Raw genomic sequence first — 25,686 nt, 5'->3', positions numbered from 1 at the left:
CTTTGCATTTTAGGCCCTTTTCAAAATAAACTCTATCGTGCATATTTTTTGGATCAACTACATAAAACCCTGGGTCGTTACAAATTCATACATGAATTTTGAAGATCCTACAATCTGATACTCAAACTTACGAAAACTCAACAAATGAGATCCTCCGTACACAAACCGTTAATAGGTATACTAAATTCTAACGTGGCAAACATGGGCCCTATTTTTTGCGTTGTGTGATAAACGCAAGTTACATTTCGTCAATTTTCTTTAATGGTTTCTAAATATAACCGTTCAACAAGTGCTCGAACTCTAACGGGTCGATAAAATTCTAACAATGTAAATAAATAAGCTTTAAAAGGTAAACAAAATTTGGCTACTTTTCATAATTTTCCTCTAAATTATGGTGATGATGAGTTATGATTGATTTCGGGGTTGAGTTTGGATGGATCTACTCAAACAATGAACAACAGTTGTGATTATTAGGTCAATCAAATTGAGATTTGAATCGAAAGGTTGGTATGAACTCCCAATCTAAACTTATCTTGATGTCGATTGAAAATTGTTGAGACTCAAGCTCAAGATGAACTCTATTTTATCAAAAGGTGTAGCCCCGTCCAAGTCTCAACCCGCCCAAGGTGCACGACTAGTTAAAAAACGTGGTCCCCAATAATTGAGAGATGGTGGGAAGCATCGAAAATTGATAGAGCTTGGGATGCAACATTTGAATTATTTTTTTATGATCAAACAAAAAATCAATAATTCAGAGAGGTTAGTGTCATGTCTCAGTGGTGTCCAATTCAGTGAAAGGTGCATGTCCTTTATAAGTATCTACACTGTTGTTTAAGAGAAGAGACTTTGCTAACTTTCGTTCACAATACTTATTTATGGTTATTTATACCAGCATTGCTTTTGATAAAAGAAAAAGAAAGACGTCTAAGGGGTCTAATTCAGTGGCGAATTCAGGATTGTTAACTTATAGGGTCACAGTGTAAAGGTTACAAACCTTTTTTAAAAATGAAAATAACACTGAAAAAAACAAAAATAGTATTTCATTCATAATTCATTGAAAAAAAAAAAAGGTTTGATAGCTATTCGATAAATTGTACATAGATAAGGTTCTCAAAGTTAAAAATTACTAAATAAATTAAATAAATAAAAAACTGAAAAGAAAAAGAAAAACAACCCACCCCACGCAAATCCACTCCTCCCCAACCATCCCCAGAACGCAGCCCCTCCCTTTTCCTCACGCAGCATAGATCCTCAATGATGGCCTCACAAAGAGGCTGAATTCTAAAAGATTTTGGTCCATTAGATCCCAACAAAAACCCTTATCTTTTTATGAACTTTCGTCGAGCAGTTGGTGGGCAACTCTAAGGGGTCGCACCACCAGCAAACGACGACTTTGAAGCCCATTTCCCATAGGGTAGTTTGACCCCATTGACCTCATGGTGACTCCGCCATTGGTCTAGCTTTGTGGAAAAAAGATATTGATTTGCAAATCAGTGATTTTAAGTTCAAACCCCCTTAACGCATTGATAGTGTGTATGTGAGAAACTCGTTCTTCTCCAATAGTAACTGTCATGCTCACGTGTATAGATAAAATGGGTGAGGATTTAAAGTATTATATAGTGAGATGATGCATTATGCATAGTCAGAACACGAAAATTGTAACTAGCTGATTAATATAGGAGGATGCCTTTATTATATGTTTATGTCGCATATCACTAATTACTTGGTAAAAAAGACTTCGCGTGCAAAAGTACTAATGATGCAACTGTCTTTTCCTCACCATCACAACAACAGATGCACGCCTTCAGTCCTCAATATTCTTCACCCTTTTAATCCATGGACTGTATCCCAGTATGGCACAAATTATTGAGGGAATACTTCTGCAAAACATAAGCATCTGCACACACACACATATATATATATATATATATGCATAATCAGAATCAAAGTATTTTAAACCGACTAAACTAAATCAAGTAAAACAGCTTAGCTCAATTTTAATACTAACAAAGCATAATCTTGAATCGAACTCGATATTTTCGGAGTTGATTAAGAAAATAAGAGTTGTCATTTGACACAACATAAGATTTTTGTTTCTATGTCAGAAAAGCATTCAAACCTTAGAATGCACTCATAAAAAATCGACCACGAATCCTTAACTTTAGGATCCTGCTCTCCATGGTCATGCAGCTTATTTATGCTTGTGACAAACAATGCATGTCACGCATGGTTTAACGACTTTGACTAAAACCAAAGTTTTTATTTTAATTTTTGTTCGCATCTACAACAAAGGGATGGTGGTGGTAGTGGAAGATATGATATCAAATCAAAGGATATATATCATACCAAATGTAATAATCTGTGGTCGGGAGCCACTTGCCATGCATTGAAAACCCCTAACATATTTGGCCCACCGCAGGTGGTGGGTAATTATCATAAATCATAGAATTATCAAAAGTGGCCACACCACACCACACCTCACTCTCCCCCTATCCAAATTTTGATCATTGTTTGTTCCTTTTCTCTTTTTGACCTTTTCTTTGTTTGCTCTTCCTCACGTGGACGGTGCAAAAATTTTCCAAAAGGTGAATGCCTCATTTTACTTTCCACCGTTAATTGGCTCGTTTTAGTCGTTTTAGTTTCTCTTTATTAACAGTTCAAGCCAAGTCATCAAATCAGACCTAAATGCTTTTAATCTAATTGTATTTGTCTAACAGAACGGAAAATTAAGCTTGTGTATGTATTTAGCCTTTCAAGGTAGTCTTTATTGATTCACACGGGGTTTCACGATCACAGAGTGAAATCAACTTTATGCATGAGTTTTTATTATTGAAGCGAGGATAATTTTCCATTTGATAAGAAAAGAACAATGCTGTATAGAAGAAAATATTCATAACATAGTGGTTAATTGTAACAAAATTATAAGTAGTAAAAGGGTATGCAAATATTCGTAAGTCACATGTATTTAGTAAATTTAAGTGTTTTTGCATGATTTAGAATTGAAATATATGATGTTTAAGTCCATAACTCATCTTTCTATAATTCACCATTTTACCACTACTGGCAGAGGAGGAGGAATCTTTCACTTTTTATTTTATTTATTTTTATAATCGTTTTTACAGACTTTTTCAGGGGACAAAAAGTAAAGTAAAATATGTCAAAGTTGTCAAACTAAACTGCTTTTTTTCTTTCCCGCTTTTTTGCCTGTTCGTGATGAGAGGTTTTGACTCTATTTGTGAACAAAGTTACAAACCCCTGCTTTCTGTGCTCCTCTCCCCTGCTACACTACAATATTTATACCAGAGGAAAACAGCATCACCTTTAATTTAAAAAACAAATTAAATCCAACAGAGATCAGCAAAAACAGGAAGAGATTATGCAAGATTTTGAGTGTGCTACTAAAACCCAAAAAAAAGCAGAAAAGCATGACCCACCAAAGAGGCCCATTGCTTTGGACAATTGCAATCTGTGTTTGAACACCACCTGTTTGACAAAAGAAAAAAAAAATGGCCAAAGAAGTTCACCAACAGCAACATCTCCAACTGGGTTCCTGTCTCTCTTCCCAGTTCTCTCCCTCAACCCCACTAATACCATTTTTTTTTCTTTGCCTTGACATTCCATTAATTTTCTCTCTTGGGTTGCCTTCTTTCTCTCCATGGACCGCAGTGACAAGCAGCAACAGCAGCTCTCCTTGGCTAAGAGGTCGCGGCAGCAGCGAAACAATGAATGGTTTGTTTGTTTCTTTTTGTTTTTGATGTGTTTTGATGTTGTAATTCACTTGAATACTTGTAATCTTGGTTCTTACTGTATTGCCTGAGTGATACTTTCAGTTTTGTGTTTGATATCTTTTTTGTGCTTTGTTGTGTTAATTATCGAAAAATAAAAGATGGAAGCTTTGGTGATTGTTTTGTTGATATGTATTCTATAAAGAGAATTTTTTTGTTTTCAAATAGCTGCAATGGTTTGTTGTATGAGTGTGTGGCTGTTTATATTTTGTAGGATTTTCCGGGATGTTCCCAGTGATATTACGATACAAATGAATGGAGGGGATTTCTCACTACACAAGGTAACTATTTGTGTTGTTCTATTTACATTTACTTTCGATTCTTCAAAAATGGCTCTTCCAACAGATCTCTCTGACTCTCTCTACAAATTTTTAATGCAGTGATCAAAGCATGCTATACATGACTTGTATTTTGACTGTCTTGATGGAGTTTTGACAATGTTGTTTTTTAATGCAGTTTCCTCTTGTTTCTCGAAGTGGACGAATCCGAAAGTTAGTCGCTGAACATAGGGACTCTGATATCTCAAGAGTGGAGCTTCTTAATCTACCAGGAGGTGCTGAGTCATTTGAGTTGGCAGCAAAGTTCTGTTATGGTATCAACTTTGAAATCACTTCTGGAAATGTTGCTCAGCTTTGCTGTGCTTCTGATTACCTAGAAATGACTGAAGAGTTCTCAAAAGACAATCTTGGTTCACGTGCTGAAGAATATCTTGAATGCATTGTCTGCAAGAACCTTGAAATGTGTGTTGAAGTTTTGCTCCAATGTGAGAGTTTACTCCCTCTGGCTGATGAGCTGAAGATAGTTAGCCGCTGCATCGATGCAATAGCCTCAAAGGCTTGTGTAGAGCAAATTGCTTCAAGCTTCTCGCGGTTGGAGTATAGCAGCTCAGGGAGGCTTCACATGAACAGGCAAGCCAAGTGTGATGGGGACTGGTGGATAGAAGATCTTTCTGTTCTTCGAGTCGACTTGTACCAAAGAGTCATAACAGCCATGAAGTGTCGTGGAGTTCGCCCTGAGAGTATCGGTGCATCTCTTGTGAACTATGCCCAGAAGGAGTTGACAAAGAAGTCCAGCTTATGGAACCCATCCGGCCAGACAAAAGTTGATGTAATTCCAGCTTCAACTGGACACGAAAAACTTGTGGTTGAGACAATTGTCGGCCTTCTGCCCGTTGAGAAACTTGTTGTTCCGATTACTTTCCTATTCGGGCTTTTGCGAAGTGCTGTAATGCTTGATTGCACAATTGCTTGCAGACTTGATCTGGAGAGGAGGATTGGCTCCCAGTTGGATATTGCCACTCTTGATGATCTTCTGATCCCTTCTTTCAAGCACGCAGGTGATACTTTATTTGATGTGGATACAGTGCATAGGATTTTAGTTAACTTTTCTCAGCAAGACGACAGTGAAGAAGATATGGAAGATGGCTCTGTCTTTGAATCAGACAGTCCTCATTCGCCGTCCCAAACCGCTTTGTTTAAAGTTTCAAAGTTGTTGGACAATTACCTTGCTGAAATAGCCCCAGATGCAAACCTCAAGCTTGCTAAATTCCTAGTCATTGCTGATGCTTTACCCGAGCATGCACGAACGGTTCATGATGGGTTATATCGAGCCATTGATATTTACTTAAAAGTATGTCTTTCTTATCTTTTCTGTTGGAATGGTGTGAATCTAATTTACTTGTTAATGAAGACATTTTCTGTTGCATAGAGTAGATAATTGTTGGTTCCCTTCGGGAAAAACAAAGCCTTGCTTGACCACTCTCTTGCTAGAATGAACATGAAAAGTAAAATCTGAACAATTTCCAAGAAAAAAACAATCTTGATTTTCTTGTTTTTCTAGTTTATAACTCAGTTCATTAAGAAGACAATTTTAGTTCCCTTGTCATAACATTGGCTTGTGACAGGCCCATCAAGGCTTATCAGATACAGACAAGAAGAAGCTGTGCAAAATGATTGATTTCCAAAAGCTCTCACAAGAAGCTGGTGCACACGCTGCACAGAATGAGCGCCTCCCTCTGCAGTCAATAGTACAAGTGCTTTATTTTGAGCAAATAAGGCTCAGAAATTCCTTGGGCTGCTCGGGTGAAGATGAACCCAAGCCAATGCACCAGTCATGGCGGATCAGCAGTGGTGCACTCAGTGCAGCAATGTCTCCGCGAGACAACTATGCATCATTGAGGAGAGAAAACCGTGAGCTAAAACTTGAGCTAGCTCGGTTACGGATGAGACTAAATGATCTTGAGAGAGAACATGTCTGTATGAAGAGGGACATGGAGAAGTCCAATTCTCGTAAATTTATGAGTTCTTTCTCTAAGAAACTTGGCAAGCTGAGCTTCTTTGGACATAGTTCTTCAAGGGCATCCACTTCTCCATCGAGGCAGTCGTATAGAACTGATTCTAAAGTGATTGAGAGAACGTGTGCAAGCACAGATTAGGTAATTCACATTACCAGGGAAACTAAACTTTTATGCTTTGTTGAGTAAGTGCAAGCCATGCTCAATTGTTATGACATTTTTTACTTCAATATGCCTCTTTTGGCCACCTTGTAAATAAGATTTGGTGCTTTGAGTTAGCAATAGTAGCAGGGAAAGCTTCTTGATTGTAATTTGGGTGAGTACAGTTTTGACATTTGTTTAAACTTTAAATCATTATATTGGTTTCTGATTGACATGAAGTTCATAGACTCTATACTGGATATTTAGAACAAACAAAAATCAAATTATAATTTATATATGTGATCTAGTAAGGTAACAAAACATTGGTGCACAGTCAACCTACAAAAACACAGTTTAAAGAATGCCTGTCAGAGTAATCAACTTGAGTAGTCTGGATATTGCATCCAAGAATGAGTGATCATGCTCTGTTGCTTGACTCGCTCCTTGTCCTTGTTTGGCAAGGTAAAAGCTACCTTAAGACGAAGAGACTTACGAGCACTATCGGGTTTTCTTAAACAGGATTTCAACAAGGTGACCTGTTTACTATCTGTAATCTCAAGACCAGCAAGTTTGGCAGTAATGTTATTCTTCTTGCTGTAGTCATATACTCTACCATGTCTAGTTTTAATTTTTGAATTTATCTGTGGCTTCTGTTTAGATTTTCCGTGAGTTTTCTTGTTTGTGGAAGACAACCCTGGCCAAGCTCCAACCTGGGAATCTGTTTGGAGCCCTTTGTCCGAGTCAACTTCTTCATCACTAGGGCTTACAGTAGCACAAGAAAAGAACTGATGCTTAAGCCTTCGTCTCTGCTCTTGATGCTTCAGTGTCACGCCAGCATATGCCTTTGGTGGGGAAGTTAGTTGTTCTGATGCTGGATGGAGACCATGATCTTTAGCAGATTGTCTCTGCTGTGAGGAAGAAGAAAAAGAAGATTGGCAACCGCGCTCTCGGGCTTTAAGCAGCTGATAAATCGTGCGGTTAGGAACTATAAAAAACAATTTTCCAGGAGTCAAAACTGCTTCAGCCTTAACCACAATCCATGGGAACTCAAAGATGTCTGGCCTAGTTATGGAGTGCCTGGGGTACTTTCTCATCACCTCTTGAGCTGTTATTGGTTCCTTGTGAACCTCCACACGCCTCCCCGGACGCACCAACTTGAGCACACCTTCCTCCCTTGTTATGCTTCCCATTGCCACTATTTGATTTCAATGCTCTCTTAGCAAACAGGGCTAAGAGAAAAACTCAAGCAAGAGAAGCTACCAGGCTGCTCAAGTTGTCTTCTTATAGGTCTCAACTCACTAAATGATAAAATTTGGTGGCAAAACTTATGAAGAATCTTCGGATGGCATGAAAGATTGGCTGGAGAATGTGAATTCCTTTGTCCAGATAGACTCTGTAATCACAATTTAGTAGATTTTTTGTTTGTTTTGTCACACTGTATTTTGCTTGGTGGTAGGCTCCTATCTAATAACAACACTACATGTTGGCACTCAATATACTCGTTGTTATGCAATATGACAATGTGGCCGTCTATATGGTGGTGCTCGAAAGAGTAGTTCTAGAGGCGTGACTTATTATACTAACTTTTTAGATCTCAACTGATGAGATAGTGTTTCATTTATTCATGCCCGAATTTATTTTAGATTTATCCACGTCAAATAAGAAATTGGCACAGTAGTTACAAAAATCGGGATAAATAGTTAGCGAATCTAACATTGTTGTGCTAAAAAAAATTAATCTAAGCATGAGTGGTGCTTAATAAGTAAAGCAGCCTCAATGGCATTGGATTGGACGAATTTGAGAGTGTGTGGCAACATTATCACCTGTGTTACATAAAACATAATTAATTAACAAAAATATTAGCTGTAATGAGCCAACGGAGGGCCTTGGGATTTCCGCCGGCCGTTGACACTGAGGAAAATGTGATTCACGCACATCGTAATCTCTATTATTTTAGTTTAAATATTTTTGTGAAGTTTATGAGCAATTCTCATCTCCCACAGTTCCATTTGATCAAAGTTGTCTGTCCTCTTTCTTCTTTTTCGTGCTGGCTTTTGCTGCTTATTTTATCAATGGATTATCCAAAATTGGCCCCTAAACCCAACAGAAATCAACCAAGTCCAAGAGTTTCTATATGCATCCAAAAGTTTGAGCATGACACTCAAGCACCAAAAATTTGCTCTATTTTCAATTTGATACTCACCCATTGTTCAAGAAAAAGAGAGAGATAGAGAGAGAAGTCATGGTTGGCTTCAAAGCTCACAATGGAAATGGAAGGCTAGTTGTTATCAAGATGGATGCCAACACTAGCCTCCGTTTTGGAGATGGAGCCATGGTCGACCTTGGGCTACCATGATTTCTTTTCTTTTTAAAATTTAATTTAATTTTTTTTTTGGTTCTGATAAAAGTAGAAATATGTGGCAAGAGGTTAGCTCAAGTAATGAAGAGCAGTTACTCTTGCACTGAGATTTTGTGTTCGAATCCCCCTCCCGATATCAACCCTATTTTTTTAAAAAACAAAAAAGTAGAAATATGCGAGAGCAAAACAAGTTTGGGTGTAGTGATAAAATCCTGTGTAAATAGCAGCTCTGAAACAAGCCATCCTCTCAGCCCAACGACATGTCGTATAAATGAGTGTCGTATAAATGAGTTTGGACCCAAGGCCACATTATTGTTGTTGTATTTATACCACCAACAAAATAGGCATACTGCAACTGCTCCAAGGTATGGAACCCGACGCAAGCTTCTCAGTGACAAATGAACATAAAAATGGTGAAAAAGAGTGGTGATCTTACAAGCTGAACCCTAAGCCAAGGGACCATACAATGTAAGGGCAAATCAGCTCATGAAGTCCAAGTTTGTGAAATCACCAAAGTATACGGATGCTAACTGCAAACCAGAAAGAAGCAGACATAAACTCAAAACCAGAAACAACTCAAATATCCTAACATCCCATTATCATGAACAGTTCCAAACACAAAAATTACCAAAGGGTCTTCCAATTTCAACGCTAACATAAATTTATTGGGAAGATTTCTCACTTCTCTTTCCGCTTCAACTTTACGCTGTTGAAGTTTTGGTATAGAAGCGGACACCAAAAGCCAAACCCAAAATTAGCAGGGGAACGAGGAACTGGAGGATTTTGATGATGAAATCGGTTGTCTTGTCCTGGTTGTAGTAAGGCTGCTTGGGAGGAGTGTACGCCCTCTTTGTGGGGATGGATGATGAATCAATGTCTCCGACATAAAATTCATCCATCATTGCTCTAGCAGTGGAGCTGTGGCCAACATCCTCAAAATCATTACTTGCATCCTTTCCTGCAAATCATGGATCATATTAGGACCATAAATCACATCAGGGGCAACAACAGGTTTCTGCAAATATTTTGTGTTTGAAAGAGATTGCCATTGTGTCAAACCTGTGGCTGCCAATAAGACCTCATCACCGCCAGGATGGTCCTCCAAGAACTTCGTTACATCATATACCTGTTCCAATACATTTTCTCACATTACAATTTACAATTATTCGGACTGGTCCAAAGGATTGGTCAGTAAGCACAAAGTGACACATGATTTACATAAACTATCTTTAAAATCATAACCTAAGAGGTATATTAGATATAGGAACTATCTTTACAACCTCACAAACTATCACCTATATTAGAAAGACACCAATGTGTAGTATAAGCACAAGCTATCACATTTTCAACCAAGAAATTCAATCAAAACCAGCTGCTGAAGCTTCTATAAGTTCCATGACATGTATCATCAACTGATTCATACCAATCTGATTCATATCAATCTGATCAAACACCCATACTTTTTTTCCCTCTGTTTCTAAAGCAATCTCACGTATACATTGTTAGGTCCCATCTCATATCTTCCTGATCTAATTATCTAATGAAATTTGACAACAGAAATCACAACTTGCTGAATATGTACAAGGATAAACAAGCATAACTTATCTCAAAACCAGTACATGCAATCAAATTATAAACCAATAGGATAGCAGTAAAATCCACAATCAAACAATTTATAATCTACCCAGATCCAATCAGAGCAATCCCAATAAACCTTAACCTTGCATGACACCAATCACATGTTCAATCACAGAAAATAAAGCAATTTATACACAACCCATGATTGGATATGATGACATGACCAAATTAAACTGAGATTTTGAACATAAAAAGTATAACAGACCTTGCCATCAATGAGGAGCCAGCAGTCTTTGCGGTCACTGTGAGCAGAGACCTCAGCTAAAGTGTAGACCTTGCTGCCTCCGGCCATTGTTAGAGGATGGTCTGTTTCTCTCTTCAAAGACTTTGAAACTGATCAAAGCTTGTGCAGCTTGGATTCACAGAGACTTCGGGGATTTGATTTGAATCAGAAAAGTAGGGAGAGTGGTGGGTTGGTGAGGCGCTGCGGAAAAATTTGATTGTAAATATGGGGTAAGTAAGGGTGAGATGGCAGAGTCGTCACCAACCACAATATCCCAAAGTGTTTGGTGGTTTTTCAATTATGGCATAATTGCTTTGTGGAAATTCCAATTACACCCTTGTATTAACAAATAAGATCATATCAAATCGAGGTGCATTCTCTGATAAGTATTTAAGGTAAGGATTAGTTATATACTTTTAATTTCGCCTATTGGATTGCACCTAAGAGACTACCAACACATTCAATGAATACAATCCAACGCCCAAGATTAAAGAATGAAATGGGCAACTACTCTAATATAGGAAGAGGCAGATTATACTTGGGTGTAAAGAGATGGACACACTTCCTTAATCAACTGGCCTAACTCAAAAGTACAAAAAGATACTCGCAAGACACAAAAATTATTCAAATGTCCACTTTTTAGTAGATGATTTTCAATAATGTATAAATTTACAATACAAATGGTTAACAATTGAATTTCTAAATAATAATTTTATTTTGTTTTCTTTAGTAATTTGATCAAATATAATATGTGAACAATGGTTTTATAGTTATATTGGTAAAATATTTGTCGTCAAACTCATGAATAAGAATTCAACTATCGTCCTTCTATTTTAGTAGACAAGGAACATCAATTATACACAATGGAAACACATGTTTTGATTAATTTATAAGCAAACAATCCCTTTTCATATCTAAACTACTCCGAAAGAAATTATTGTGAGGAAATATGGTTAGCTCTACCATCCAATTCAACAACCTCAATTCAGTAGTATTGAGAGAAAATATTTGACTTGGTAGGTGACACATAAAAGAACGTTCAGATGGGAAATTGGGTCTTCAAAATCTTCAACTGGAAGATACAAATACGAGCCCATTTAAAAACAATCAGGCATGCCCGATACCTAGCCCAAACTCGGATGCTGGTCCGGGCTCACACACACCACTCCCAGAAACCCTAGCTCTGAAACTCCTGTCCTATATAGAGACTGTCGTCGGAGTGGGAGAGAGAGAGAGAGGGCGTGCGAGCGAAAATGGTGTCCGGCTCAGGGATCTGCGCGAAGCGAGTGGTGGTCGACGGACGACACCACATGCTTGGTCGTCTGGCGTCGGTCGTAGCCAAGGACCTCCTGAACGGCCAGCGAATAGCCGTCGTACGCTGCGATGAGATCGCCATATCGGGAGGCCTCGTCAGGCAGAAGATGAAGTACATGAGGTTCCGGCGAAAGCGCATGAACACCCAGCCCTCTCACGGCCCCATCCACTTCCGTTCTCCCGCCAAAATATTCTGGCGCACTGTCCGAGGGTAATTCAGTAATTACACAATGCACGCTTCCCTCTCTGTTTCTTTGCTCGCTCGCCGTTTTTTAATGGCGATTGCTTTGGGTTTTGCAGGATGATCCCGCACAAGACGAAGCGTGGAGCTGAGGCTCTGGCGCGGTTGAAGGCTTACGAGGGCATCCCTTCGCCGTATGACAAGACGAAGAGGATGGTTGTTCCTGACGCTCTCAAGTGAGTGTGGTTTTGGGGTGGGAAGTTTTGTTTTTGTCTTCCAAGTGTTTGTTGATTTGTCTCTCTAAAATGGGTTTTGGATGAAAATTGAAATCAGGGTCTTGAGGCTTCAGAAGGGCCACAAGTACTGCTTGTTGGGTCAGCTTTCGTCTGAGGTTGGATGGAACCATTTTGACACCATCAAGGTAAGATGAAGCTCAACTAAAATTTTTATGCTTCTATAATTCTCGTAATTTGTTAGTCAAAATCTCTTTCATTTCAAGTTTTTAGTGAAACTAACTTAGTGGGTTTTATGATCTTGATGTATTTATTCATACATTGCTCCATGTGTTCTTAAACTCAATCTTGACAATTGATTTGCTTTGTAAAGACATATTTCTATGACATAATGTTCTTGGATTTACCATGAAGCAAAATGACATTCGTTGGTAAAATGCTACGCATTGTATTCTGAACACACTTTTTTATTTCTTGTTCACAGGCGCTAGAAGAGAAGAGAAAAGAAAGGGCTCAGTTGGCATATGAGAGGAAGAAGCAGCTAACCAAACTTAGGTTGAAGGCTGAAAAATCTGCAGAGGAGAAGCTTGGTTCCCAGCTCGAAATCCTGGCTTCGGTTACCTATTAAAATCTAGGGACTGCAAGTGTCATACATTCTTTTTGTTGAGGAGTACATCTTAGTGAAATTTCTTGTCAGGGTTCTCGTTTTTGGATCCTCAATTCTGATAATTTTCGATGGGAATTTTTTTTACTTGTTTTGAGCTTTTGAGTCATATGAGTATGAAAATCAATTTTGTATGAGAAGATAAAATTATTCTTCATCGTTTTTGCATTCCTCGCTCTGGTCCCGCAATTCCCAATTTAGTTTTCCACCATACAAAATTTTATGTGGCTCCATTTGGATGGAGAAAATTTGAAAGAAGATTTGGATTTGATAACAAGTACATTTGGTTGAATTTGAAATGACTATAATCAAGAAATCATTTGAAATGCATTTGTTCTTTAAAAAAAATCCAATATACATACACGAATTAAAATATTTACACAAATAACTTAATTTTGCAATGTTAAATAAATTCCTAAATTTGGAATTACTCTATCCGAAATGAATATAGTTGGCAAAAAAAATAAAAAGGGCTTAGGTATGTGAGCGGTTTTACCCCAATAAAAACCATAATATGAAGTAGACTAGTTTAGAACCCGTTGGCTAGAGTATAGAGGAAAATGTTTATGTGTATATATATATATATATATATATATATATATATCCACGCGGTTATACTCTATGATTTGGTTTTAAAAATCGTATAGCCGCGCTGCTATACTAGATTTTTTCTGTGAGAATAAAAATAATATATATATTAAAAAATTATATAGTGGCCGAACTTTTGAGTTGTAAGGAGTTGCTGTCTCTTTTAAAAATAGTACAGCCGCACGCCTATACTGGGTTTTTCAAAAGTTTTTAGAAATCGTACAGCTACGGGTCCTCTTTTTTTAAAATATAAATAGTATAGCCCGACAGCTATACTAGTTCCTAGTTGCAATGAGGGTCATTTTTTAAATATATATAAATAGTACAGCCGCTCGGCATACCCTTTTTTTTTTTTTTATTTATGTTTATTAAAAAAGTATAGTCGAGCGGCGATACTTATTTTGACACGTAAGGAGGGTCATCTTTTTTATATATATAAATAACATAGCCGCGCGGCAATACTTGGTTTTGTCTGATTTTTGGCTATATTTTGACACGTGACGCCAAATCGCAAAGAGAGTCATCTTTGTTTTAAATATAAATAGTATAGCGCCCGGCTATACTCGATTTGTTCTGATTTAATTTTTGAAAATAGTATAACCGTCCGGCTATACTGGTTTTGACAAGTGGTGCCCAAGGAACTCGGTCGATGAGCGTCGCAATTCAAAACCAGTAACGGCTGATTCCCAATTTCTGAACCCGGCAAACCTAATTTTGGCTCGCTCTCTCTCTCTCTCTCTCTCTCTCTCTCTCTCTCTCTCTCTCTCTCTATATATGCAAATATACAAAATCCAACCCAGAACCCGTAATTCTTGTTTGTCCCATGAACACTCAAGAACCAGCTGAGCCAGCAAGGATTCTTCTTAATCTTCTTTATTACCATACCATCTTACACGTTCCTCCTCCTCTCCAAAAATGGAACCACTTGGTTTCCAACCCAGTTCTCTCTTATTCTCACCTTGCCTACCATGTTTGGCTTTGCTGCCTCATTTATATCGCACCATCACTGATCAAAAGCCTCTCATTTGGTTCTTGAGCTGCACAGAGAGTACAGTTTGTTGGGTTGGCATTTTTCTCAGCAATGGCGCCTAAGTATAACCCCTTTGAGATTCCTGAGGGTTGGGTGTTGGATACAAGGGTCAAGAGGGATGGGACTGAGATCAAGGTACTCTTAAATCTATACCCTTTAATTTGTATGAATGTTTGGTAAGTTGGTAACGCTTGAGTCTGATATAAGTCTGTCATCTTTGAAAATTTGGAAGCTTTAACTTCAGTTTTGATTATGGTGTGATGGTTCTTTTTTGAATGTGTTGTGCTGTGATTGTGATTATATATGTGTTCATTGAGTAATATAGGTGAACATTTGAGATACGTGCCCTGCTGCTCCATCAAAATGGGAACTGTGTGCTGTCAATTGCGTACAAGAAGAATATTTTAGGAATAAAAACATTTACTTGATTATATGAGCAGTAGAACCATTGTTTTGATCATTCAAGGTGCAGATTTGAAGGTTTCAGTGAATTTTTTTTTCTTGAAACAAAATGGTTTTCTAGTGTTGTAAATTGTCTAATTGGCTTAGATCTTAGATCCTAAATGTTTTTACTGTTCATGTAATTGTGTAGATCTTATATTGTCAAGGCATAAGTACCATGCTCTGTTTAGGAAACTTGTCAATGTAGAATGTTAGATACACAACATGAAATCTCCTTACTCATTTATATGGATTAGATGATACAAGTTGAAATTGGTTTGCATATGATTGCAGTGTTCATAAGTTAGAACACGTGGGTTTGCAGAGATACTAGTGATCTGTGAGATATGTGCTCAGATACTTTTGAAAAGATAGATTTGGCAGTACGTAGTACAAGATAGTACAAGATTGTTGAACATTCAGTTCTGGTTCATCATCATGTTTTAGATGAATCTAAATAAAATTGTTTTCCAAATAGCTGCACGTGTTGAATTGCATGCAGCTATTATATATTAGTAAGTGGTACATGATCCATTCAATTCAGCTTTGTCATAACATGTTTAAGATGAATCTACATAATGTCGTTTTCCAAATAGCTGCACGTGTTGAATTGCTTTGACCATCACATTAGAGCAGCCTAATTAATGTTGGATGCATACTGCCAATAAGCGCCACAAGATTTTTGGTGGTTATAGTGAATGCGATGGTTGTTAATTAAAAAGAATGTCTTCGTAGCATTAAATAGCTCGTTATATATGGAAACTTGTTTTTCCATATGCTCTTTAATTTTACCAATTATGTGTATTTAAAGATGATCTTTGTTTACCATATTTCTGAACATATCTCAATTATCGACACGTGCGCTGCTACCATGAAGCATTGAATCATGCACTCTTCTTCTTCTTCTTTTTCTCACCCTGTGAAATTCAACAAAAAATGCTATCAAACTCTAAACCCTAATGGCGGGTTTGCTTTACGTAAAAGACTTGAACTGCTACAAAGAGAAACAAGGTGGCACCCTTTTACTCTTATTTGAATAACCTTTGTTAAATTTAGCAGTTCAAATATACTTTTGAAAACCAATGGTAGTTATTTTTAAGCTGTGAACAAAACCGCTAGCAGGGCAGTAGATGATACTTTACTTTCCCATTTTTCAAAATCTTAATCCTTATTTATTGGATCAACTTCCTTGGCTAGAGATTTTTACTCCTCTTGTTTTTTCTTTTTTGATCTGAATAATTGGTTCACTTGTTAGTTGTAATCAAATTTATTAGATTGTCTGGCTTTTAGCTTGCTCAAAGACTTACTACTAAAATATAGTACTAAATTTACTTAAAATTAAATGGTGAAAATAGTACTATACTACTAAATATAGTACTAATTATGATAAAGAGAAAATAGTTGAAACATAAAAAAGTTTCAGAGTTGCAAGGACTGATACTTTTCAATGCATGGCTATTGTAGGGATTCTTCTGTCCTGCAACAGGTCAAGAATTTTACACATATGATGCCCTGATGCACTATATCAGCTATGCAATTCGTGCACAAGTTTCTATCTATTCACCGGTGAGTTTAAGCTTCCCCTCCTAGCTTCTTAATGTTTTTAGTTTATGTTTTTTCTGTTCATTGTCATGTATATATCTAGACGAACTTTGGATTTCAAATTATTTCAACATGAGAAAATGATAAAAAGGAACTTCATGAGTTTATCTAGTTATTTTTTTTCTGTTTACGATTGCCGTTAGATACAAATACATGAATATTGTGTACCTTTTTTGTGTGCTACAATTGTTTCCAATTCCCTAAATTAGGTTAGGTCACTTATAAGGAATCTTGTGATGTATTAGAGAGCAGTTTTGATTATATTTTACAAAAAAATTTAAGAGCCTTTACCAATAAGTTCTGAGTTTCCTGTGTATCATTTGCACTCATATATTATAAAAATGTTGTAAATCTAATAATCAGCCTTCCTAATCCGGAACAAATTGGTCATATTTAAGCACTTTTGCGTTGAAAAGGATTGTAAGGAAATTGATCCTGTCCAAAACTGAGATTGGAAACTTGTTTCAATCATATACTTGCATTAAAGTAGGGGTATCTCCTTTGATTTTGTACTTTCCACCTTTTCCTCCCTTGGCCATTGCAACTTAACTACAGAATTCTTTCTGGCCTCATCTTATTGACGATCATATTCAGTTGCCTCCATATTTTTCTAGGTTTTGGTGCCTGGCTGCCAACAAGGTCTAGTTGGGGGCTTTGTGAGTAATTTGAAATGCCAAAAATAGAAATTTGATTGTCATTTTAGTGGTAGGATATTACATCAGTTAATTCCTTAAGGGGGAGAGGGGTTTTATCCTACTCTACTGTTGTCTCTTGGGTTTCCAGAGTAGGCTATTCAAGCTACTTTCATATTAGATTCAAAAGGAATGCATGATGGAAAAATCTTTTCTCTTTTCTCTTTTTCTTCATACAAGAAAGAGCCTCTTCTCCATGCACTGCCACATTGATTTGAATGATTATTTCTTATACATAGTTTAATATGCATTTACCCATCATGTGTAGGATTTCCAAGCCAACAAGCCACAGAAAGAAGCTAGCTCAAAGGCCGGGACGAATTCCTCATCAGGCCAGAGCTCAAATTCACTTGTGACTGAACAGGGTAAAGTCGTGAACTTCTTTATTTTAATGGGGAGAGGAAGGAAGGGATCAATTGTTCTGTTGTAAATGATGATACTTGATTTTAAGTAATGGTGTGAGTTCCCTAATTATTCTGTTATAGGCGAGAAAAGCATTGATCCTGCATGCTCAATTCAAAAGCCAGATCCAAAACGAAATGGCAAGTCCAGCAATTCAAAGGCCAAGAAGAAGCAGCAGCGAAAACGAAAGTGAGGAATCCAAGCTTCCAGTATAAACAAAGATTGAACAATCTTGACATGAATCTTCGCTTGTAGTAAGAAGCCAGAAGTGTGGGCAATTTTGTAAAGCTATTGGTTGCCCTTTTTTAATACTTTGAACATGGGTATGTCCCTTGTTTCTTGGGATCTACCTTCATTCTGTGATGCTTAAACCTCGAAATCCTTTTATCATAGTGGGTGCCATACTTGGTTCACCTTTACATTTTTGTTGCATGAGAGTAGTCCTAGTTGTGGGTGGATTAACATGCTGCCACTTAGAGATCGATAACTTCCATCTCTCTCTCCCCTCACTTGACCAAGATGATTAACACCATCTTGATCATCAAAACTCGACAATAATTTTACCTTCAAATGTTTATGCACGTAAGTTGTCAATATCAACACATCCAAAAGACCATTATACAACGTAGGAAGATATTCATGTTCCTCTTAATACACTCCATGTTAGGCAATCATATCCCAGCTCCTAACATGATTTATAATAGCAAATGTGGGTTAGGTAGTTAGTGAAGGCAGTGCACCCATCCTTTTGCACCTGAGTTCGATCTCCCTTCTAGTACATTATTAGAGTAGTTTAGAATATCGCTTCTTAAAAAAACTGATTTATAAGATGTTAAACTGTAACCAGAGAAAATTAATATAATTATGTTACCGATAAAAGTTCACTTATTGTCCGCATGGCCCAACCTTAAAGACCCAGCCCGTTTGATACTATTGTCACCATGGCCCAAACAACGAAACGCCGTCGTTTAAGAGAGTATTCGGTGAACGAGCGAATTCAAAACCAGTAACGGCTGCTTTCCCAATCTCTCAACCCAGAAACCTAATTTTGGCTCGCTCGCTCGCTCTCTCTCTCGCTCTCTATCTCCACACTCACACAAAACATGCAGATGTGCAAAGTCCAACCCAGAAAATCATAACTCTCGTTTGTCCATTTGCACTAACACTCCAGAACCAACTAAGCCAGCAAAGATTCTTCTTCATCCTCTTAATTACCATACCATTTTTACACGTTCTTCATCCTCTGCAGAAATGGAACCACGTGGTTTCCAACCCAGCTCTCTCTTCTTCTCACCTTGCCTACCATGTTTGCCTTTGCTGCCTCGTTCATATCGCCCCCTCCTCACTGATAAAAACCCACTTACTTTGTTCTTCAGCTGGGCTGAGAGTGCAGTTTGTTGGGTTGGTCTTTTTCTGAGCAATGGCGTCGAAGAATGACTCGCTTGAGATTCCTGATGGTTGGGTGTTGAATACAAGGATTGAGGAGGATGGGACTGAGGTAAAGGTACTCTAAAATCTATACCCTTTTCGTTTGTATAGATGTTTAGTAAAGCTTCAGTGCGGTAGAAGTCTCATCTTTGTACATTTGAAAGCTTTATGTTCAGTTTTGATCATGGCGAGACGGGTCTTTTTTAAGTTTTTTGTGCTGTGATTGTGATCGTCCTTTTGTTCATTGAGTGATGTGATATAGGCGAGCATTTGAGATACGTGACCTGTTGTTTGAGCAAAACGGCAACTCTGTGCTCTCAATTGCGTACAATGAAGAATTCTGAAAATAAAATCTTTTACTCTGGTCATTGGATTTGGAGGTGCAGATTTAAGGTTTTCAGTGATTTTTTTTTTCTTCTTAAAAAATGGTTTTAAGTGCTGTTACATTGTTTAATTGGCATTGATCAAAATCTTTTTTCTGTTCATGCTCAACTTAGTGTGGAAAATTTTGATTATTAGGACTGCATAGAGCGCATACTCCATTTAGGAATCTTGTCCATGTAGAATGATCGATACCACAACAAGAGAACTCCTTACTCATTGATCTGGATTAGATGATATAAGTTGAAATTGGTTTGCTTATGATTGCAGTGTTCATAAGTTTGAACATGTTGATTTGCACAGATGCTAGTGATCTATTAGATATGTGCTCAGATACTAGATCTTGAGAGATCAGTTAATATTGAAAAGATGCATTTGACATTAAGTGACAAAATTATTGAACATTCAGTTGAGCTTCATCATGATTCATGACATGTTTGAGATGAATCTAAGTAAATTTTTTTTGAAAATAGTTGCACGTGTTGAATTGTATGCAGCTATTACATATTTAGAGCGTGGTATGCGATCGTTGAACATTCTGTTCAGCTTTGTCGTAATGTGTTTAAGGTGAATCTAGGTGATGTCGTTTTCCAAATAGCTGCACGTGTTGAATCGCACGCAGCTATTACATATTTAGTGCGTGGTACACAATTGTTGAACATTCTGTTCAGCTTTGTCGTAACGTGTTTAAGGTGAATCTAGGTAATGTCGTTTTTCAAACAGCTGCACGTGTTGAATTACATGCAGCTATTACATATTTAATGTGTGGTACGCGATTGTTGAACATTCTGTTCAGCTTTGTCATAACGTGTTTAAGATGAATCTAGGTAATGTCGTTTTCCAATAGCTGCATGTGTTGAATTGCTTTGACCATATAGAGGAGCTTAATTAATGTTGGATGCATGCTGCCAATAAGCGACGTGAGATTTTTGGCAGTTATTGTGAATGTGGTGGTTCTTACTTAAAAAGAATGTCTTTCATAGCATTAAATAGCGCATCATATGTGGAAACTTGTTTTTCCCTTAGCTTATATAACATATAAGTAATTTTTGTGATTTTACCAAGTATGTGCATTTAATCTTGATATCTGTTTTTCGATTTCAGATTGCCTTGTTCATTAGTATTCATGAACTTAATGGTTCTGGATTGAGCAAAATCCTAGATCTGTCTACTCTATACTGTATTCTGAGCATATCTCAATTAAAGAAACATGTGCTGCTTTCTGAATATAAGAAAGTTAATTGAAAAAGTTGTAAGCATTCATGAACTTGAGTCCTGTCTAGATTTTGACTTTATTCTTTCCCTTTTTTCAAAATCTTAAGCCTTTATATTAGAACAACTTCCTTGGCTAGTGATATTTGCTCCACTTTTTTCTTTTTGGATATGTACCATACTTATCAGATTGTTTGGCTTTTAGCGTGCTAAAAAATATGCAACTAATAATATAGTGCTGATTATGATAGAATTAAGAGAAATAAAGCTAAAAGTCTTGACAATGAAGAAAAAATAGTTGAAAGGGCTGATATGTTTTTTATGCATGGCTATTGTAGGGCTTCCTATGTCCGGAGACAGGCCAGGAGTTTTCGACTTATCAGGACCTTATGCGCTATGTGCGTTACGCGAAAGCAGCTCAGCTTTCGATATATTCACCAGTGAGTTTGAGCTTCTCCTAGCTTCTTTATTTTTTGATTTTTTTTTTCTATTATTTATCATGCATATATCCAGATGATCTGTGGATTTCAAAGTCTATAATATTTTTTCAACATGAGAAAACAATGAAAAGGAAATTTATGGTTTTATCTAGTCGTTTGTTTCTATTTATGATTGCCTTTAGATACATATACATTATCATTGTCTACCTTTCTTTTGTGCTGATCGTTTCCAATTCATTAGAGTAGGTTACTTAGAAGAAATCTTTTGATGTAATAGAGAGTGGTTCTGATCATTATTGAACTAAGAATCGTAAGTGCCTTCAAACAATAAGGTCTGAGTTTACTGTGTATCATTTACACATAGCATTCATTAAAAGTACGGTTAAGGCGTCCTTCATTGGTAAGTGTCTTTTAGGTGTATTATTTTCATTTTGTGAATTTTGTTTCAGAGAAAACAATCTACTACTCGACGAAACATGTACATTTTGTAGATTTTTGAAAATCTAATAATCAGCCTTCCTAATCTGGAACAAATCGGTAATACTTTTAGGTTTAACAGGATGGCTAAGGAAATTGATCCTATATGAAAATCGCTTCAATTATGTTTTTCCATTAGAGTAGGGTAACTCCTTTGGTATTTTGTTTTCCACCTTTCCCAGCACTGTGTGGCAGCTTAATCATAGAGTTCCTTCTGGCCTCATCTTAGAGACAATCCTATTCAGTTGCCTTCTTATTTTTCTGTTTTTTGGTGCCCGGTTGCCAACAAGGTATACGTATTCTGTGAGCAATTTGAAGTGCCGTAGTAAGAAACTTAATTGTTGTTTTAGTGGGAGGATATTACATTAGTTAACATGGGAGAAGGGTTTTATCCTACTATAAATGGTCATGTCAACCAGTCTCTTGGGATTACTTCATTATATATTTGAAAGCAATTTATGATGGAAAATCTTCTATCTTTTTTCATTCTCATTATACATAAAGGGCCCTAATCCATTTCACGGTCCAAATTGAATATAATTTTTTTCTTTACATAATTGTATATGAATTTACCGATCATGTTTAGGATTCCAATTTCATGAAGGCGAAGAGAGCAAAAGCTGCGAAAGAATCTTCATCAGGTCTGAGCTCAAATTCAGCGATGACTGAACATGGTAAAGTTGTCAACTTTTTTATTATAATGAGGAGAGGAATGGAGGGTTCAATTAATTATTCTGTTATAATGATGATACTTGATGATAATTATTGATATGAGTTCCCTAATTATTCTGTTATAGGTGAGAAAAACAATGATCCTACTGAGCGCCCTTGCTCAACTCAAAACCCGGGTGCAAAACGAAAAGGCAACGCCAGCACTTCAAAGGGCAAGAAGAAGAAGCAGCAGCCAAAACGAAAGTGAAGTGCTCCAACGCTTCCAGCAGTACAAAGAATGAATAAGCTTGGCATGAGCCTTGAAATTGTACTGTCAAGCCAGAAATGGCCAATTTAGTTGTGCTTTCTGTAAGTGAAAACTTTTGGTTGTGCTTTTATGTTACTTTTGAACTTGGTTGCCCTTGTGATGGTTAAACCTTGAAATCCTTTTATCATAGCGGGCTTTCCTTCATATGGCGCTACACCTGGTTGCATTTTTGCTTACCACCTCATAACTGCTTGTGTAAAAAAATATATATAATAGAAAAATACCTTATCTGCTACACAAATCTCAAACGTCATCTACTGGCAGTTGATGTGATGGTAATGCTCACCACCTTGGTGAGCATAAATGCTCTCAATTTTTTTATTGAAAAAACTAGAACTCGAGCTGCCCGCAGTTACGGGACCGGACGTAGCAACTACAATTACTCTTGCTTCGGAGCTTACCAATCCTTGCTTCAGTGGATTAAGGTAACTTTAGCTACTTACTTGTACTTTTCTCCTTACTATGTAAGTAGCAACTCCTACATTTCAAGGAGGAATATCTACTTAGGAAAGGAGGCAAATAATATCCTTTATTATTCATGCGTGCTAGGGATGGGCATTTGAAACCTGTGAATCGTTGAACTAGGCCAAAAATGGAAAACCGAATTGACAAAATAAAATGAAGTTAACTAAGCTCAAAAGTCGAACTAGTAGTACGGTGTAGGCATTTGAATCGGCCGCCCGTTGAATTGGGCCAAAAAGAAAACATAAGAAAATTGTGTTGACCAAATAAGTGAATGTGGAGTCATAAATTGGACTGGTTTGATCTGGTTTGATCTGGTTCACAATTTTTGCTTAATAAATATGCACCCATTTGAATCAAACTGGTTAATTATATAATGACATGTTAAGTAATCCGTAATTTGAATCAAAATAAGGAGTTGAATTCCTATTACGGATATTCCTGTGTTTACTTCATATAGAGGAATAAAAATGCGAGTGAGACCCACACCAATTCAGGAATTCAACTCCTTATTTTGGAGGAATTGGAATCTTGGGTGGGAGGGTAGTATTCTAATTCCTGAAAAACTAACACATTAGAAATCCATTTTTTACCCACTATATCCATACAATTTTTAAAATTCCAAATTTGTCATATACTTTAACGCAACAATGAGGACATTTTAGTAATCAATTTGGTTTCAATTCCAATTCACGGGAATTTAGTAAACAAATCATAAGAAATTAGTACCACTCCTACCATAATTCCATATGGTTTAGTAAACAACTTCAATAGGAATCTGAATTATAACTCTCCTCAATCCAACTCCTCCACAATTCCATTCATCCTCGATTCAATTCCTCTTAATCTGATTACAGATTAGTAAATACGTTGTAAATAGAGATGTCATTAAGGAATTGTTTGGTATTATACTGATCCAAAATTTTAAATTTAATAACATAATTTGAGCCCAAAGGCCAAAAAGTATATCTGGTAGTCCCAATTTTGAAAACCAAACTAAAAACTCCCAAATACTATAAAACATAAAAGGAAAAAAAAAAATTTGTTTTGTAAAGAATTTTTTTTCTAGCAAGCATGCCATGCGGCTATACTATTTGTTTTTAAAAAATTAGGAAAAAAATCCGCTTATAGCCGCGTGGCTATATTATTTATTTTTTAAAAATTTAAGAAAAAAAGATCCTTTTCATTGCATTAGTTTATACTATTTCTTTTCACCAAAAAAAAAAAAAAACTCAAAAATTACGAGTATAGGGTTTAGGGTTTGCTATTTCTTTCCAAAAACTTAGGAAGAACAGAGTATAGCCATGCGGCTAAACTAATTCCTTTGCAAAAATTAGGTCAAAGAGCGTATAGCCGTGCGGCTAATATATTTCCTTTTAAAAAAAATAGGAAAAGTTCCGAGTATAGCCGGGCGGCTATACTCAATTATTTTTTTAAAAGGAAAAATTACTAGGATAGACAGCGGCTAACTATTTCTTTTAAAAAAAAAAAAATTTAAAACCGCGTATAGCCATGCGGCTAACTATTTCTTTTTAAATAATTCAAAAAAATAGAGTATAGTCTTTCAGTGATACTATTTCTTTTCAAAAAATTAGGGAAAAAAAAGGAAAAAAAATATGCGTACGTATAGCCACTTGGCAATACCATTTCTTTTTAAAAAAAATTAAGAAAAAAGACCTTTCTAGTTGCATTAGTTGATACTTTATAGATATTATTTTGGTATATCCGCGCATTTATACCAATAAAATACATACTTAATTTATTCGGCAAATTTTTGGCAAATTATAACTTAAAAGGTTAGCCAATATATAATATTTTAATATATATTATTTCTCTTCGATAATATATGAGAATTATGTGTATAATACGTGAATTTTGTGTGTATTATTTAGAAGTTTGTAAAAAATAATTATTATACATGAAAAATACATGCTATACCATTTCTTTTCAAAAGATTAGGAAAAACCGAGTATAGCCGAGCGGCTATACTATTTCTTTTAAGAAATTATGAAAAATTCCGAGTGTAGCCAAGCGGCTATACTATTTCTTTTAAAAATTTAGGAAAATTTCCCCATATATCCGTGTGGCTATACTATTTCTTTTTTTAAAAAAATAAAGAAAAAAAGAACCTCCTCGTTGCATTAGTTTATACTTTATACATATTAATTGGTATAGCTGCGCGGCTATACGAATAAAATATGTACTTGTTTTATTAGACAAAATTTTGGCAACTTACAATTTAAAAGTTCGGCCACCATATAATATTTAAATATAATTTATTTAAATATTTAAATATGTATTATTCAATAATGTGTAAGAATTATGTATGTAACACGTTAATTTTGTGTCTATTATTGAAAAGTTTGTAAAATACTTGTATTATACATGAAAAATACGTGCTATACTATTTCTTTTCAAAAAATTAGGAAAAACCAAGTATAGCGGGTTGGCTATACTGTTTCTTTTAGAAAATTAGGGAGAAAAACACATTTAAAAAAAAATCATCATGCATTTTTTTGTTGTTGTAATTTATCTCTAATGTTTTCATGAGAAATCAATGCATGATAATTTTGTTGGTGTGTCAATAACATAATCCTAAAATTTCAAAATTTTAAAGTAACAATATATATTATTTCTTTCAAAAAATTCAGGACAAAGAGTATAGCCATGCGGCTATACTATTTCTTTTTAACTCTCTTCTCTTCCAGAGGCTCCGCCAAA

The 25,686-nt window shown here is 36.3% G+C and overlaps 5 protein-coding genes across 8 annotated transcripts; 4 read left to right on the top strand and 1 right to left on the bottom strand.

Moving 5' to 3' along the window:
* The first annotated feature begins 3,307 nt into the window (after positions 1-3,307).
* Positions 3,308-7,651, top strand: LOC117636393 (BTB/POZ domain-containing protein At5g48800). 2 transcript variants are annotated; one of them, XR_004587065.1, is made up of 7 exons: positions 3,308-3,565; positions 3,667-3,729; positions 4,000-4,066; positions 4,242-5,414; positions 5,689-6,219; positions 6,682-6,750; positions 6,878-7,651. XR_004587065.1 is itself a non-coding variant. In XM_034370869.1 (6 exons), exons 1-5 carry the CDS (start codon positions 3,507-3,509, stop codon positions 6,217-6,219), a joined length of 1,893 nt encoding a protein of 630 aa, XP_034226760.1. In that variant the 5' UTR covers positions 3,308-3,506; the 3' UTR covers positions 6,878-7,650. The 2 variants fall into 2 exon arrangements, 1 of the variants encoding a protein (XP_034226760.1); XM_034370869.1 differs by lacking the exon at positions 6,682-6,750 and having other exon boundaries at positions 6,878-7,650.
* A 1,205-nt stretch (positions 7,652-8,856) lies between these two features.
* On the bottom strand, positions 8,857-10,698 carry LOC117638137 (cytochrome b5-like). 2 transcript variants are annotated; one of them, XR_004587273.1, is made up of 4 exons: positions 10,422-10,692; positions 9,638-9,704; positions 9,207-9,536; positions 8,857-9,108 (listed from the first exon to the last, which is right to left on the bottom strand). XR_004587273.1 is itself a non-coding variant. In XM_034373244.1 (3 exons), the coding sequence occupies exons 1-3, from the start codon at positions 10,506-10,508 to the stop codon at positions 9,280-9,282; spliced, it is 411 nt and encodes a 136-aa protein (XP_034229135.1). In that variant the 5' UTR covers positions 10,509-10,698; the 3' UTR covers positions 8,964-9,279. The 2 variants fall into 2 exon arrangements, 1 of the variants encoding a protein (XP_034229135.1); XM_034373244.1 differs by having other exon boundaries at positions 8,964-9,536; positions 10,422-10,698.
* Positions 10,699-11,528: 830 nt separating this feature from the next.
* On the top strand, positions 11,529-12,986 carry LOC117637233 (60S ribosomal protein L13a-1-like). Its single transcript, XM_034372073.1, has 4 exons — positions 11,529-11,964; positions 12,054-12,170; positions 12,268-12,355; positions 12,652-12,986. The coding sequence occupies exons 1-4, from the start codon at positions 11,693-11,695 to the stop codon at positions 12,793-12,795; spliced, it is 621 nt and encodes a 206-aa protein (XP_034227964.1). The 5' UTR covers positions 11,529-11,692; the 3' UTR covers positions 12,796-12,986.
* A 1,171-nt stretch (positions 12,987-14,157) lies between these two features.
* On the top strand, positions 14,158-18,018 carry LOC117638058. Its single transcript, XM_034373142.1, has 4 exons — positions 14,158-14,584; positions 16,355-16,456; positions 17,453-17,549; positions 17,670-18,018. The coding sequence occupies exons 1-4, from the start codon at positions 14,501-14,503 to the stop codon at positions 17,777-17,779; spliced, it is 393 nt and encodes a 130-aa protein (XP_034229033.1). The 5' UTR covers positions 14,158-14,500; the 3' UTR covers positions 17,780-18,018.
* A 619-nt stretch (positions 18,019-18,637) lies between these two features.
* On the top strand, positions 18,638-22,647 carry LOC117637862. 2 transcript variants are annotated; one of them, XM_034372902.1, is made up of 4 exons: positions 18,638-19,084; positions 20,946-21,047; positions 22,111-22,198; positions 22,322-22,647. In XM_034372902.1, exons 1-4 carry the CDS (start codon positions 19,007-19,009, stop codon positions 22,441-22,443), a joined length of 390 nt encoding a protein of 129 aa, XP_034228793.1. In that variant the 5' UTR covers positions 18,638-19,006; the 3' UTR covers positions 22,444-22,647. The 2 variants fall into 2 exon arrangements, with proteins under 2 accessions (XP_034228793.1, XP_034228792.1); XM_034372901.1 differs by having other exon boundaries at positions 18,638-19,090.
* The last annotated feature ends 3,039 nt before the right edge of the window (positions 22,648-25,686 follow it).

This window comes from Prunus dulcis, chromosome 8 (assembly GCF_902201215.1).
Source record: "Prunus dulcis chromosome 8, ALMONDv2, whole genome shotgun sequence".
Lineage (NCBI taxonomy): Eukaryota > Viridiplantae > Streptophyta > Magnoliopsida > Rosales > Rosaceae > Prunus > Prunus dulcis.
This window is presented reverse-complemented; position numbering and strand designations above follow the sequence as displayed.